At 37.1% G+C, this 16,369-nt stretch overlaps 2 protein-coding genes across 2 annotated transcripts; one reads left to right on the top strand and one right to left on the bottom strand.

The window, feature by feature from the left end:
• The first annotated feature begins 1,923 nt into the window (after positions 1-1,923).
• Positions 1,924-13,227, top strand: prmt2 (protein arginine methyltransferase 2). The gene is made up of 9 exons (XM_030124272.1): positions 1,924-2,132; positions 2,210-2,434; positions 7,688-7,849; positions 10,015-10,179; positions 10,315-10,490; positions 11,633-11,762; positions 11,850-11,986; positions 12,178-12,352; positions 12,546-13,227. The coding sequence occupies exons 1-9, from the start codon at positions 2,046-2,048 to the stop codon at positions 12,576-12,578; spliced, it is 1,290 nt and encodes a 429-aa protein (XP_029980132.1). The 5' UTR covers positions 1,924-2,045; the 3' UTR covers positions 12,579-13,227.
• On the bottom strand, positions 12,403-16,365 carry LOC115411968 (zinc finger protein 239). The gene is made up of 2 exons (XM_030124273.1): positions 16,072-16,365; positions 12,403-14,619 (listed from the first exon to the last, which is right to left on the bottom strand). Exon 2 carries the CDS (start codon positions 14,582-14,584, stop codon positions 13,577-13,579), a length of 1,008 nt encoding a protein of 335 aa, XP_029980133.1. The 5' UTR covers positions 14,585-14,619; positions 16,072-16,365; the 3' UTR covers positions 12,403-13,576.
• Positions 16,366-16,369: the final 4 nt, after the last annotated feature.

The following is a 16,369-nucleotide window of genomic DNA, read 5'->3' on the forward strand; positions in this document are numbered from 1 at the left end:
AGTCAAACGTGAGCGGAAGACAACAGGAAGTTTAAGTCTACCATCACTACGTATGTACGTACTCAGAAAGAAATCCGATAATGGACTGGAGTGTCTAAACCAGGGTTTTTCAATTGTCGCATTTCATAAGTGCATATAAATGTGCTAGATATGATTATTACAATTATCCGATTACTGCCAGATATCGGACTTTTATGCTGATGTAAACAGGCTCAGTGTGACTGCTGTCAAAGCTGTGTCACAAAGAAGTGTTTACAGATGTGATCTCTTCAGATCCACTGAATTCATGATATTTGGATGTACATTGTATGTGCTTTGCTGAACTTTGTGAATAAATATTTTGTTATATTTTTTATGTGGCTTCATTCTTCAGTTACTTTAATGAACAAATGAATATGAAACAAAGTGGGTGTTAAAATATCTTAAAAGCCAACCAGGGTAAAGTACTGTAGAGGAAGACCAAAGAGATTTATGAATGTGCTGAATAAGGACATAAAAAAAGGAAGCAGCCCAAAGTAGTCGTAGTAAAGTACTGAACACACAAAAACAGGATACATTTAAAATTTCCTGTTTGTTGTTGACCATTTTTGGCAAGTTAGTTTGTGTTTTTCATATTCATTAAAAATCTCATGAAAAGGAAAAAAGTGACATTTTCATGCATCCTTTTGGCATTTTTAGGCCTTTGTGCTGTACGCTTTTAGCACCTAACCACAAAAAATAGAGAAAGAAGGCATTAGGGTGTGCATAAATTGGCAGAAAAACTGTAAAACAGAACAGGGTTGTTAAACTCATTTTATTACAGATGTCACATAGAGCCCAATTTAATCTCAAGTGGGCCAGACTAATAAAATAATAGCCTATTATGAGAACTCCAAATTGCATTTATTTTTTAGGAAAGATATGTGCAATTTTAACAATATTACGTCTCAACTTTGTTGTAAATACATGTGCATTATGGATTGCGGTGGATCTATAATGGTACAAAACATTAAAAGTTTGGAACTAAAATTAGTTTGACACCCTTTAGTGTTAATATCTTCAGCGTTATTTTTTGTACTTTGCATATTTATTCCACAGGCCAGAATTCCTAGATTAAAGTCACAATTCTGAGATTAAAGTCAAAATTCTGGGTAAAAAGTCAGAATCCAGACTTTTTTTCCTCAGAATTCTGACTTTATTCTCAGAACACTAATAAAAACATTTTTTACAACAGTCAGAACTCTGAGAAAAAAAGTCAGAATTCTAAGATTAAAGTCAAAATTCTGACTTTTTTCTCAGAATTATAAAAAATATATATTGGATCTTAATTTTTTTTTTCTCCAGTGGCCCTATTTTTTTTATTATTATTTTTTTTTTTAAATATTTTTAATTTTTTTTCCCCTCAGTGTCCCCAAGTTTTAAAAAAGTGACGTGTGACATTCTTAATGTATGTATTGGCGTAACATAAGCAGGATGGATCAGCACCATACTCCATATTGCAACCTGTAAAAATAAAACGTGTGATATGTAGTATATAATCTTGTAAGAAAAATTGGGGAATATAAAAGAATAGAATATTTGTTTTTCTGGTAAATTCAGTTAAAATATAACTTGGCCATTTGTGAAATGAAAATATAGCATTAATTGTAATGAAATTGGACATTTTTGAGCTGAAAACATAGTTCATATGACCATCAACATGTTGCAACAGAACTGAAATCCTGGAAAAATTGGATTAACTTGCATTTACCAACACAAAGTTCCTTTGGGGATTCACTTATATGGATTTCTTATGCACAAAGACAGAAATAAGACCTCTAAGCACATTTTAGCCGAAAAACATTCTAAATGGAAAAATAAATACGTAGTTGTGACCTGCAGGGGGCAGTATTACACACAGTTGCGCCTAAACGCATAAACAGCAGAATAACAGAAGAAGAAATGTGACGTTTGAGGTGTAACTGCTGATTCCATAGTGATACATAGATTTTAATTCACAGAAAACTCGTGAAGAAGGTAAACTCACTGTAGGAAACTCAACCAGAGGCCAGTGGGATAAATGAGACATGCAGACAGAGAAGGAGGATGAGGAGGAAACTAATCCTGAACAGTTCATCGCTTTGTCGGATTTTTCTGGAGGCGGGAGTGACCAGGTTTGAGCCCAAACACACACAGGTAGGAGGCGTTCAGGGTCACACTACTTCTGTTGACGGTTTGTTTTGTCCCACAGCTCAGTTTCCACAAAGGGGACAGGCTGCTGGTCCACGCCAAGCCGTCTGCGGAGTGGTGGTGGGCAGAGCTGCAGGGGGACATAGGGTATGTCCCGGCCACGTACCTGCACCAGGGCACGGAGGGGGAGGAAGAGGAGGAGGAGGAGGAGGAGGAAGAGGAGGAGGACACTTCTCTGGAAGACCCCTGGCAGGATGAGGAGTACTTCGGCAGCTACGGGACACTGGTGGGACACAGTGTTTGGCATATTTCAGCTGATGACAAAGTTGTTTGGCAGTTCTGCAGGAAACAAAACCAACTACCATCACACATTTGTCTAAAATTCTAACATCCTGCCTTTGTGGTTTTCTTTAGTCACGCTTTCATAACTGCCAACTTCCTGTATTTCTGATATCTGACTATAAACATTAAATTCAGTGGTCGAACTAGTATTTAGATCCATCAGGGCTGTCAAACTTATTTTAGTTCAGGGGCCAAATACAGTCCAGTGTGATCCCAAGGAAAATAATAACATTATAACCTATCAATAATAACTCCACATACCTTTGTTTTTGTGCTAAAGTGTAATTTTAGCAATATTAGGTCTCATCTTAACATTTACACATGTACATTACAGCTTACACATCACTGTGGATCTACAGATTTGAATATTTGACGGCTAAAATTTGCTTAGAGGTTTTATTTCTGTCTTTGTGCATAAGAAATCAACAGAAGTGAATCCCCAAAGGAACTCTGTATTGGTAAATGCAAGGTATGCAAATTTACAGGATTTCAGTTCTGTTGCAACATGCTGATGGTCATATGAACTATGTTTTCAGGTCAAAAATGTGCAATTTCATCACAATTAATGCTATCTTTTCGCGTCACAAATGGCCAAGTTATATTTTAACTGAATTTACCTGAAAAACAAATATTCTATTCTTTTAGATTCTCCAATTTTTCTTACAAGGTTATATACTACATATCACATGTTTTATTTTTACAGATTGCAGTATGGAGTATGGTGCTGATCCATCCTGCTTATGTTACACCAATACATACATTAAGAATGTCACACGTCACTTTTTAAATCAACTGTTTTCTAATAATAAGCATTTTTATAAGGAAATAACAATTCTATATTGTTATTTACTCTTTAGTATGATGATAAACTATACAATAAATAATTCTGATCCTAGTTTTTGCACAGGGATCATTTGTGGAAACGGTGACATGGCTGCCGAGCATCAGTATGATGGGATCCAGAACAACCATGTCACATCCGTCCACTGCCACATTTTGGGTTTTTGTGTCAGCTGTTATTGTTTTAGAGCCACAATACTAACATTTATGAATAGGAGGATAATTAGCAATAGTAAGTATATAAGTTTATTACTAATAAAGTACTGGTACTGACCAGATCATCATGGGTAATGTCACGTCCGTCCACCAGCAAAAGTTTTTACATACACGTGCTATTCAAAATCCAATATTTCTGAAAATATAGCTTCCACTGTCAAATAATATCAGTAGTCTGTGCACTAATGTGTTCGCATTATTTCAACACAGTTCTATGCATTTCTTACAACTTTTTTTTTTGACATAAATAGCCACTCATTTGACCCCCTAGGTAAATTTTAGCTGTTGAATGAAAGATGTTTGAGCCCAGGCAACGTAATTATAATTTAAGGGGAAGTGAAATCTACAAGAAAATGAAGTGTAGAACAAACATAAAAAGTTAGAGGGGTACATCTGTGGAATAATCTGGAGCAAAACTTAAAAATGTCTTCTTCAGTTTGTGCATTTAAAAGGATGTATAAATCCACTATAATAACAAAATATAGACTCTAGTTATAACATAAAAGTATGCATAAAATATTATTGTAATTAATTAATTATCACAATATTATCACATTTATTGTTGATCATTGTATTTGTAGTAAATATTTAAAGTGCATATAAATATAGTTTATATTAAAAACGGTTAATTACTGTATGTAAATCTGATTGTGTGTGAGGTGACCGAGAAAGTGTATGTGAATGGTTTGTATGGATGTTTTGTGTTATTGTAAAAATATACAGAAAAAAAGTGTGTTAGCAAAGCAAAGGAAGTGGATTTAATTTAAGTATTAGTTTGTAAAAAGGGGGTGGGAGTCAATAAGTTATACTTCCTCCCACTCCTTTTCGAGCGCAAAAAACCCCCATGTTGCATGGTTCTTTGTTATCTGATGATTCTATGTGCTCGAAATAAAACTACACCACTACTACTACTACTACTACTACTACTGCTACTACAAATGCACAAAACATTTAGTATCAGACATAATATTCTTAAAATTTCACTTTTTTTTCTTAAGAAATTTCAGGTTATTTGTGGTTGTTTATATTATTCACATTTTTCACATTGTGTAATTTTACTTTTTTACACTAGAACGAGTAGAAAAATTCAGAGTTGTCATCATTTCTAGTTGTTATGCTGTTATTTTACTGGTCTGATCCACTTGAGATCAGATTGATTCGTATGTGGCCCCTGAAGTAAAATGAGTGTGACATCCTTTGACTGTAATTTTGCACCTCGCAAATTCATCCCACATGCTTGACACTGCTGGATTATATTAAAATTACCAATACGGCGTTGTAAAATGCTCCAATATAAACAGAAATCCATCTTAAGTAAAAATGCTTAGGTAATGGCTATAAAATGAGCTGAAGTATTTAAGTAAAAGTATTGTTTTGGTCCCTCTGACTGATATATTACTATAAAAATGATTCAGTTATTAATAGTAAAACATGAGCAATGTGGAGGTTGGATTAGAGGTGAAGAGCAGAGCGCAGGTGGGGAGGACTGGGTGGAAGAAAGTGTCAGGAGGGATGAGTGACAATAGAGTATGTGCAGGAGTTAAAGGAAAGGTGTAGAGGACGGTAGTGAGATCAGTGGTGATGTTGGACGGTTTAGAGATGGCTGTACTGACCAAAAGACAGGATGCAGGTGTTGATTTTCTGTGGGAGTGACAAGGATGGACAGGACAGAAACGAGCACATCACAGGGACAGCTCAGGTTGGACGTTTTGTGGAGAAAGTGAGAGAGGACAGGTTAAGATGGCTGGAACATGTGCAGAGGACAGATTGGGAATACACTGGTAGACAGACGATAAAGATGGATAGACATTAGTGCTTTTTTTTGTCCAAAATGGCTGGATGTCATTTTTTTAATCCAGTGTTTTTCAACCCTGGGCTAGGGACTCCACGTGGGAATTCAAATGGGGTCGCCTGAAATTTCTAGTAATTGATTAAAAAAAAAAACAATAAACGTACTAATAAAAAATATATGGTGAGTTGAGAGAGACAATCCCAATACATAAAAGACATGACAAACTCTGAAGCAAAACTGCAGCACTGTGGTACTGTTTATCTTTCAAATATTCATTGTGGTCGGTTTAACCCTTTCATGCACAGTGGTCACTACAGTGGACAGCTATTCTACAGCTGTTCTCTTGTATATTCATGGGTTTTATCAGTCAATACAGAGGACACTTATGCATCATCCCATACAGTGCAGTTCATACCGTTACTGTAACTATGCCGTTCTTGATAAATCTGATCTGCAGTAACATGTTTTAGTATAAATCAACAAAACAGGGTCTTTTTTGACATATTATCTCCATGAAATAAATAATAACTAGTATTAGAGTGTGTTAAAATGTGGGAAAACATCTGATGAGCAGCATTAAAAATGTTTTTTATTGCATAGTTTTCCATATCACTTTCTGATATTAGGTTTTAAATACGTGTTTCTTTGCTTCAGAAGTTAAATGTATGGGGTCCAGCTGAATGGACATTTTTGTAACTCCTAAAAATAAATAAATAAATAAATTGCATGGTTTTTTCATGCCTAAAGAGGAATAAAAACACTCAGGAAAAATATCTTGACTAAGGTTCGCATAATTCATGCATGAAAGGGTTAAGATGCTGCAACTCTTTCATAATTCATAGTTTGAGTTCTTGTTTGTTCAGTATTAATTGTCAGTCTTGTAAATCCAAGCTGGACTGACTGTACATATCCTGACCAAGGAAAATCAAATTCTCACTTTGTGCAGTAATCTACACCTGGCTTTTCTGCCTCCGTCCATAATAATATACATTATATAGCCTAAATGTCGTCTAAAATTAATGTTTATTTGCAACATAGTATAGCAAACTGTTACATGATCAAAAACAAATTAATTCTAGCAAAAAACAAAAGTCCATTTTGAATGTCTGGGGTCACCAGAAATTTGTGATGTTAAAATGGGGTCACAAGCCAAAAATGGTTGGGAACCACTGGTTTCATCTTTGCATCTTGAACCTTTAAAGCTTATTATATTATTAGTTTTCATAGTTATTATTAATAATTATTTTAAGGTTAACTAAAACAGTCATGGAGTAAAAAGGACAATATTTCCCTCCAAAATGTCAATGTATTGAATTATAAATGAGGTAAAACTGGAAAATATTTAAGTGTAAGTGCCTCAAATTTATAAAAGTACCAATTATTTTCCACTACTTACTTAAGTCACCAAATAAAAATCACAAAAATAAATGAAGAAGATTTCATTGTGACATTTTATCCATTGATTGCTCATGTTACTATTAATGCAGCATCTGTTAAAATGATATTATATGTATTCACACATAGAAATGACATCTGCGTGAAAAAGGCCTTTATGGAGTAACTCATGAGCCACTTCTCAGATATCTGTATAGCAACAATATGAAACGGGAAAAAAATTAGCAATCATTACAACAACAAACACCTCTTAAAATTCCAAAGTAAATTGTATATTTGGACAATGGAACAGAAGTGTATACAGGGTGGGGAAGCAAAATTTACAACATTTTGAGGCAGGGATTGAAAGACAGTGTATGACCAATTAGTTTATTGAAAGTCATGAGAATTTATTTGCCACAAGAAAATTTACATAATAGAAAATGTTTTTATTCTATGTGTCCTCCTTCTTTCTCAATAACTGCCTTCTCACGCTTCCTGAAACTTGCGCAAGTGTTCCTCAAATATTCGAGTGACAACTTCTCCCATTCTTCTCTAATAGTATCTTCAGACTTTCTCATAATAGTTTTGCTCATAGTCATTCTCTTCTTTCCATTATAAACAGTCTTTATGGACACTCCAACTATTTTTGAAATCTCCTTTGGTGTGACGAGTGCATTCAGCAAATCACACACTCTTTGACGTTTGCTTTCCTGATTACTCATATGGGCAAAAGTTTCTGAAAAGGTATGGATAATAGTGTTAGGTATGATTATGACATGTTTGTCATGTTTGTTATGTTTGGTTTCAAAACAACTGACGTAGTGCCTGCTGAGAAAAAACAACTAAATGTTCATTGTAAATTTTGCTTCCCCACCCTGTATGTTCACATAATTATATGATTAGAAATGTGAAACCATTATTTTTCATATTTTTGATGATATTTTTTCTTCCTATTGTTTATTTGTCGGATAGAGACTTCACTTGGAGATGTTGTCGGACAAAAGCCGCACTGAGGCGTATCGACAGGTGATTCTCAGTAACAGTGCGTCTTTGAGGAATAAGGTGGTGATGGACCTCGGCTGTGGGACAGGAATCATCAGCCTGTTCTGCGCTCAGCTGTCTCAACCCTCTGTGGTGTGTATGGAACTAATGAAACACTTTAAAATCATATGATACAACTCAAATGACAGGTCGGGAGGGTTTGTAGAGGAACAGAATGTCTGTTTGATGCAGAGAGCTGCTCAGTTTCGTGTCAGTGTATAAACTGATCCAAGGTGTATTTGTAAACCTACACTCCCATCTGCTGGATGATCAGCACTGCTACACAGTATAACTGCTTGTACATGGCAGCACACAACATATATGTAGGTTAATGATGTAGTTATACCATGTAATGACCAGAGTAACAACTATGGAGTGATGACAAAAAGGCAGAATGTTGTTGGTCCTTTTGTTTGCATCCAAAACAGTGATCAGCTCTTGCCTCTTGATGTTTGGTAAAATATTTCCATCAAATTAATTAGAAACTGGTAGCTCCCATGATTCAAAGTTAATACATGGAAACTACCACACCAGGTAATTGTTATCACATAAAGTGTTTGGATTTATCTAACATTACCATGAAATTAAATAGAATGTCGTCATCATCATCATCAGTTCATCGTCTGTCCATCTTTTTGTCCATCCGTCTGTGCAAAAACTTTGGTGTGCTCCAGTAGTTGTCAAGTGGGGGGGGGGGGGCGGGGTCAGATAGTCAGTGACAAGGAAACCCTGGCATGGACTGAAGGCCAAGGGTTTTCAAGTGCGAGCATGGTATGGTTTTATTTGTGATAGTGTTTTTTCTTTTCTTTTTTTTTTTTTTTTGTAACTTATATTTTATTAGTTTTAAAAGAACAACAATAAAAAGAAAACACAACAACATGAATAAGTCTGGGTAGCATAGTCTTATCAATTATTTTGCTTATACAATGTCCATTTTTTCCACTTTTTGTCCATTTGTGGTTCTTGTAGTCTCAATGTGCGCATTAGTTTTTCCATTAGAAATATGTCCTCGATCGTATTTATCCATTGATCCTTTGATGGCACGTTCATCTTCCCCCAATTCCTTGTTATACATTTTTTTGCAGCTATCAACATCACCTTTACCAAATATTTATCGTATTCACGTATTCAAAGTTGTAAATAAAGAATTTCAGGTTTCTTTGGAATTGTGTACCCTAATACTTGACATAGGACATTGTAGATCATTTCCCAATATTCCGAAAGTTTTAAACATTTCCAGAAAACATGAGAATGGTCAACATCCATCTCCCCGCATTCTCTCCAACATTCCTGATGCCTCTGTAACTGTTTACTTTTAAACTTGGGTGTAATAAAAAAAATCTTATAAGGTTTTTCCAGGCAAATTACCTCCATGTCCAAGGATAGTGTTGTTTCTTAACTCCTAATTATCTACAATGGTTACAAGACCTATATACACATTGCATCAGTTGCATATTTTTAAATGTAATAATGATTAAATGTATTGTTCCTATCAAATAAAATGTAAACAAGTGGTGCCAGGCATAACCACCCCCCCCGCACATATTTCGCCCATTATAACTACATAAGAAGATTTTACAAATTCCTAAAAAATTTGAACTTTGACCTACTGTTCCCAAAATGTATTGAGATCTATTCTGGGTCACTGGCAATCTCTAAAGTCAGTTTGGTGTGAATTCAACCAATAGTTTTGCTGCTACAGACATGTGAAATTTTTCCCATTATAAGTAAATGGGGGGAATAAAATTATCAAAAAATTCATAAAAAATTTAAACTTTGACCAACTTTTCCCAAAATGTAATCAGATCTATTCTGGGTCACTGGCAATGTAGAAACCAAATTTGGTATGAATTCAACCAATAGTTTTGCTGCCAGAGTGTTAACAAACAAACAAACTGAACCACAAACAATACCCCTTGCCTCCCCTTTGGGGCGTGGGGTAATAAATAAATGAATCAGATAGTTTTACATTTTGCGGCTCTGATTCACCCTGATTACAGAGAGAATACCAAAGTCTTTCCAGATAACACACCACAGCATCAAACCTATTATTTTTACTCTATTATGTTAAAACAAAATGGAATTGGGACATTCAACATAGTGATGTTGAATTCCAGCTGTATTATTATAAGTTATTACATGCTTTTACCTTTCATAGTATTACTACTTCATTACTTATGAATTACACCGCCATTGCTATATTATTACTGATCTGCAATATAAACTGATATTAAAGTGTTTTATGTGTGTTATTGCAGGTGTACGCTGTGGAGGCGAGCTCCATGGCGTTGTACACCAGACAGCTGGTGAAGCAGAACGGCTGCGACGCTGTGGTCACAGTTCTCCAGGGCCGAGCTGAGGAGATGGAGTTGCCTGAGCAGGTGGACGTCCTGGTGTCTGAGTGGATGGGCAACTGCCTGCTGGTAATAATAACACTGCTGAAGCTGTCACTACTAGTACTGATTATAATAACGTACAGTAGTACTCGTTTATTCTTCCAGTCATGAGTACATGCAGGTTTGACACTGCATCACCTCTGTCTCCTCTCTCTGGTGCAGTTCGAGTTCATGGTGGAGTCGGTCCTTCTGGCCAGGGACCGCTGGCTGAGGGAAGGGGGTGTGATGTGGCCCTCGTCTGCCGCCCTCACCTTGGTTCCGTGTCAGGCCGACAGTTACTATGCAGAGAAAATGGCTTTCTGGGAGCGACCTTATGGCCTGGACTTCACCCCTCTACAGTAGGAGATGTTTGTCACATTCATATAAGTTTGTATCTAAAATGTCTGTCTATTTTAAGTGAGTCACCATGTTTGATAGAAATACTCTATTACTCATTACACTCAGTATATTGTAATAATTTATTCTGTTTTCTATTTACATAATCTACACTTAGCCCATTCATGACTAATGGAAGTAAGGATGCACCAAATTAAAAATTATTGTCCGATACCAATGTTACTTTAATGTTGAGAAATCCTCATTTTAAATATAGAAATAATTACTGTCTTAAAGTCTTTCAGTCACTCATCACATGATCTTTGAATGAACACAGTGTAATATAATAACAGGATTGATAAATATCTGCCACTGTGAAGATCTTATAAGGCAATACCAACACTGGCTGATATCAGCTGATACTGATGTCCAGCTGATAGATCAGTGCATCCCAAAATGACAGTATTTTGTATATGCAGATGCTATATGTATTGATTACATATATTTATCTTGCCTGAATTGGAGAACAGAAAAAACTAAACACAGAAAGTAGGTTTTTTATTTAGTGGACTAATGGATCCAGTAAATCTGTTAGTGAAATTTAAGTCATTTTGGTACCAACACTTTAACTCCTTTAAGTAGTTTATAGATAGATAGATAGATAGATAGATAGATAGATAGATAGATAGATAGATAGATAGATAGATAGATAGATAGATAGATAGATAGATAGATAGATAGATAGATAGATAGATAGATAGATAGATAGATAGATAGATAGATAGATAGATAGACAGATTAAAATAATATTTAAAAAATATTAAAATTACTCCAACTTTATGGGCAACAGTGTATGGTCAATTCCTTTGTACATAATGACCACATAAAGTGAGAATTATTTATTTAAAAAAAATGAAAAAGGGGTTGTTTTTTTGTTTTTTAAGGTGATGAAAAGAATCTACACAGTTGTTTTGTTTTTTTTTTTGATGTGTAAAAATTATAAAATGATTCACAACTAAAAAATAGTATAAGAAAAACTAAGCTCTTGCATAACATTATGACCATTTTTACACTCATTTAGTATTACAGCTAGTGTTGTAAAGGGATGCTATAAAATTCCTCTGTGGTCATTTAGGGGTTAATTTGTTAAGTTTCATTTCCGCAGGCCTTTGGCACAGCAGGAGTTCTTCACTAAACCAAAGTTCAGCCACCTCATCGAGCCCAAAGACTGCCTCGCCACCCCCTCTGATGTCATCTGCCTGGACATGTACACATTGCAAGTCCAGGACCTAGAGGTACAATGTGTCTCATCAGTAAAAAAAAACAGGAAATCCAACCCCCCTAGGGTGTATTCTGTTAAAGGATGTTGTTTCATTTCTCAGGAAATCAAAGGACAGTTTCATTTCTGTGTGGAGAGGTCTGGTGTTTTCCATGGATTCACCGCCTGGTTCACTGTTCATTTTGAGAGTCTTAAAACCGGGGGTGCAGCAGTGGAGCTCAACACAGGACCCAACTCTGAGTAAAAATACATGCACAAATCAAAGAATACCTAATACCTAACACATATTCATGCATAAGTTGTACTTCTGAAGAACCAGCAGTATTGCTTCGTATTTGTAAATGCTACAAAACAGTGGTAGATACAAAAATAGACTATTGTCCAGTAAATCTGCATATCTTCAGAGCTGTTACGTTCCTTTTCCTGTTCAGGCCGACACACTGGAAGCAGACGCTGTTCATGTTAGACCGGCCGGTCAGTGTCTGTGTCGGGGACTCCATTAGCGGAACCATTGTTCTGCGCCGGAACCCGGTCTGGAGACGTCACATGACCGTAGCCCTGCACTGGAACGTTAACAGCAGCACAGAGGAAACAGACAACTGCAAGGCAAACGCTTCACACTGTCTTCAACTGAGTTATTAACTATATCCAAGCACTTGTGGTTGATTTGTTTATTTAATGCCATTCTTGTGGTACATTTAATCCATGCCGTCACTGTGATACATGTGTATTTTAAACAGTCTCTTCCTAATTGCACCTTCAACTCATGCAATATATTTTTTCCCCTTTCTGTCCATAGGTCGGGACAAAGATCTTCCCCATGTGGAGGTGACAGCTAATCATCAGAGACGATGACCACAAACACACGCGTATGTCGACACGTCCTCTTGAGTTTAGGGTCAGCGAGGTATCAGCTGTGAGCTGCTGCTGACCTTGAATGAAGTGTGATTTTTCGTACAGGGTTGAATGTGTCCATCACAGGAGGCTCATCTGGCTGGACTGTTGTGAGGCCTAATGAGGACAAGCCCAGGTGATGAAACACACCATGAACCATGTCATTACAGAGGAGTTACACACTAGGAACCAACTGTGGAGCATCTAAATTTCACCTTTTTCAATATGCTACAACAGGTACAAACAGCTAAAACAAAGTGTTTACACAAGGTACATGTTGCCTTAAGGTGCGTAATTAGTTCTATATAACATAATTAACATTGTACTTCACACCAGTGATCTACATGCTAATAGATCTATGTGGATTTAAGGACAAAAAACTGATAGCTTATTACTTACAAGTCATATGTATAACCTAACAGTTATTCATATCTAATCCTTTCATTCTACACTCAAAAGTTAATAGCACTTAAACACAAAATATTTTTAAAATAATGTGGCAGTCATTATTACAGAGATGCATTCACATTAATATTTGTTTTAAATAGCATTAACTGTACAATTATTAAACTCGTGTTTGTACTTTGTACCACGTTTTGTTCTATTTTTGTCGTCTTATTTATTCTTTGTCTACGGGAAAACTGTTTATAACAGTTACAAGCAAGATTGTCTTTGAACACCAGTTACACTGTCATGACACTTACATCCAGCAACTATTAAGTGCTGCTGTAGAACAGAACACACAAATGTAAACAATTACAGCAACTTAGGGAAAAAAGCACTGCTCATTCACTATCAGGCTTATTTAAAGGGCTAGGGATATAAATAATTCAACTCAAAAGGGTAAAAAAAAAAAAAATAGTGTACTCATACTTGAATCTGTGCAAACTTCTTTCATTCAGTAAAATAGTGTAAATTGAATAAAAATAGTCTTGCTCATGGCTCTGTTTTAGTTTTGGCTTTTGCCCTGGAGCGTGTGTTGACCTCTGTTTCTGCAGCTGAGGCCTGAGGAGATGAAGGCCTGGACAGAGGGACAAACAGCGGAGGTTTTACAACTTTGTCTTGACTCTCCTTGTTCTTCTCCTTTTTCTGACGCAAGTGTTTATCACAGTGGTTCACAAAGGTATCCAGCTTGACAAATGTCTTGTTGCACACTTTGCAGTGATACGGCCTCTGTCCTTTTTTGAGTCGTATGTGCAGTCTGATGTACGATGATCGAACAAAGGTACGGCAGCAGACGCCACACTTCAGATCCTCTGATGTTCCTTGTGTTTTCTGGGACTGGCCGAGGGCTGACGCTGATGATGGCTTCTTGTGCCCAGAGGATTCTTCAGCCTTGTGAGCGAGCAGCAGAGGCAGAGAGCGAAAGCCCGCGCCACACTGCTCGCACTTGTACGGTCGTTCTCCTGTGTGAAGACGAACATGTGCGAGCAGCCCGGCTTTCTGTGTGAACGACTTGTCACAGTAGGTGCATTTGAAGGGCTTTTCACCCGTGTGCAGCCGACGGTGGGTCTTCAGATGCGAAGCTCGGCCAAAGGTCTTCCCACAGTCCGGGCACTTGAACGGCCGGTCCCCACTGTGGATGATCTTGTGTGCCATCAGGTGGGAGGACTGATGAAAGTACTTGCCACAGGTGCTACATCTGAACTTCCTCTCCTTATTGTGAGAGGCGAGATGCAGGTTCAGGTGGGCGGAGGAGATGAAGGTTTTGTTGCACATGGTGCAGCTGTGAGGGTCCAGACGGATGCGCCTGTGGGGCCGTCGTCCATTGGGGAGGCTGCTACTTGCTTCACAGGATGGACACTTGGGAGGAGGCTGGTCTTTGAGGGTTTTGGGGTCAGAGTCAGGCTGGGAGAAGCTGAAGCTGCATCCACAATCTGAGCAGCGCCCAGACTGCTGCCCATTGTCACTGGTCTCATCCAGCATGGTGCTCTCTACAACCATAGTGTGAGGGCAGGAGCTGTCTTCTTCAGACACATCTGGGGGTGATGAAAGTGTCTTTTAATACACAGTACTACACTCAGCCATGAACACATCCTCCTTATTAACTTATTAGCATTAACATATGATTTTCCAGTGAATGAATGAATGTAATCTTTATTTCAAATATGCAGAACACAAGAACCTACGTAAACTCATAAAATTCTGTAATGTATTTGTAATGGAGTACGCTAAAGCCAAATTCAACTTATTACAACACACAAACTATATCGATCTAATAATTAATTATTGTAGAGAAGAGGAGTCAGTGGCTGTGGTGGAAGAGGAAAGACTCAACGTGGGCGGTCAAGTGAGTGGTGGCACCTAGGGGGTGAGCCCAGGATGCTGGGTCTCACTGCTGAACCCTCAGGAGGTGTCGTGGGCCCAGTCAGCGAAACACCGATGAAGGAGGGAGCCCACCTGATGACCCGAAGGGTGCCACCACTCCCAGTACCAGCCCAAAGTCTCATGTATGCAAGACTGGGATCATAATATCTAGTCCTACAGAACTGATCTTAATATGACATTTATTTGTCAGACAAAATAATAAATATCGTCGGCTTCCTGATAAAACTTGCTATGTGACTTTTGGCAAATTTTACAGGAGAAACAAAAAACTGTTTATATAACAGGAAACTGAAATATGACAAAAAAATATCTGTTCCTTTAATGTTGGTACTTATGATGGAATGTAAACAACTTTCACAGGAGACTGAAATTTGAAGGTGTAATAGGGGAGATAGCAGGTTTTTATACCCAACCAAAAATGTCACTTAGCAGGTTTTATCAGGAAGCCGATGAGATATATATATATAATTCTACATCATAATCCACCACATATGAGCTAAATATAAACCCATACAACTACAATATATAATCTGCTATAATTTAGAATGATATACACTATAAACAAAAAGTTAAGGATATTTTTCATTTTTGGGCTATTTTTTTCAGTTGGGGTTCTTGCACAGCGCTTTTTACCTTTTTGTGTGTGAATTGAAACATTTTTTGAATGACCAGACATAGTTTTATTTGCAAATGGTAAAAATGACCAAAAAAAGAAATATCCGTAACGTTTTGTTTGTAGTGTACAGCCCTTCCTTATAATTTAAACCATATATGACTCTCAATTATGTTATTTTAAACAACCCACAAACTATAATAGTTTAGATAAATACATGTATTCTACTACATATTAGCTAAGACATCTGTACTAATGTGCTGCTCCAATTTTCCTCACTGTCATCAGACTTAACATCATATCTGCTATTTTAATATTTTATCTTATCATTATTAATGGTGTAAAGCTGCTGTATTTCTGTCGCACATATCTGCACATACATGCATAAACAGTGCTGCAGAGCTAGCTAACATAGCATGTAGCTTCGGTATCGTAGGCCCCGTTTAACCCTTAGCGATGCGATCAAAGATGCACGTTAATGACTACATACCACGTTCCTTCCTCCTAAAATGAGCATGTATCGATTGTTGTGTCTTGTAAGAGGCGGCGGTGGTATGGAAAACACAGCTGGGGAACACGCAGGGTGTATTCTAGAGCGGACTTTCGTCCCCTTTAAGACGCTGCTGTTTCTGTCACAAGCAGCTGCAGCAGCATCTAGCGAGTGGCGGAGTGATTTATTAAAAACCAGAACCACAATACTGAAATCATCATAAAAAATAAATAATAATAATAATAATACCCCTATCAAACAGGCCTTGCATTCACTCAGGTATTTCCGCATATTTACA

Source organism: Sphaeramia orbicularis, chromosome 21 (assembly GCF_902148855.1).
Source record: "Sphaeramia orbicularis chromosome 21, fSphaOr1.1, whole genome shotgun sequence".
Taxonomy (NCBI): Eukaryota; Metazoa; Chordata; class Actinopteri; order Kurtiformes; family Apogonidae; genus Sphaeramia; species Sphaeramia orbicularis.

Bases quoted from the DNA above. Each gene is read 5' to 3' on its own strand.
- prmt2 (XM_030124272.1), top strand. From the start codon at position 2,046: ATGCAGACAGAGAAGGAGGATGAGGAGGAAACTAATCCTGAACAGTTC. The intron at 7,850-10,014 runs GTGTGTATGGAA...GTGTTATTGCAG, and splicing joins AGCTGTCTCAACCCTCTGTG to GTGTACGCTGTGGAGGCGAG. The intron at 11,987-12,177 runs GTAAAAATACAT...TTTCCTGTTCAG, and splicing joins AACACAGGACCCAACTCTGA to GCCGACACACTGGAAGCAGA.
- LOC115411968 (XM_030124273.1), bottom strand. From the start codon at position 14,584: ATGGTTGTAGAGAGCACCATGCTGGATGAGACCAGTGACAATGGGCAG.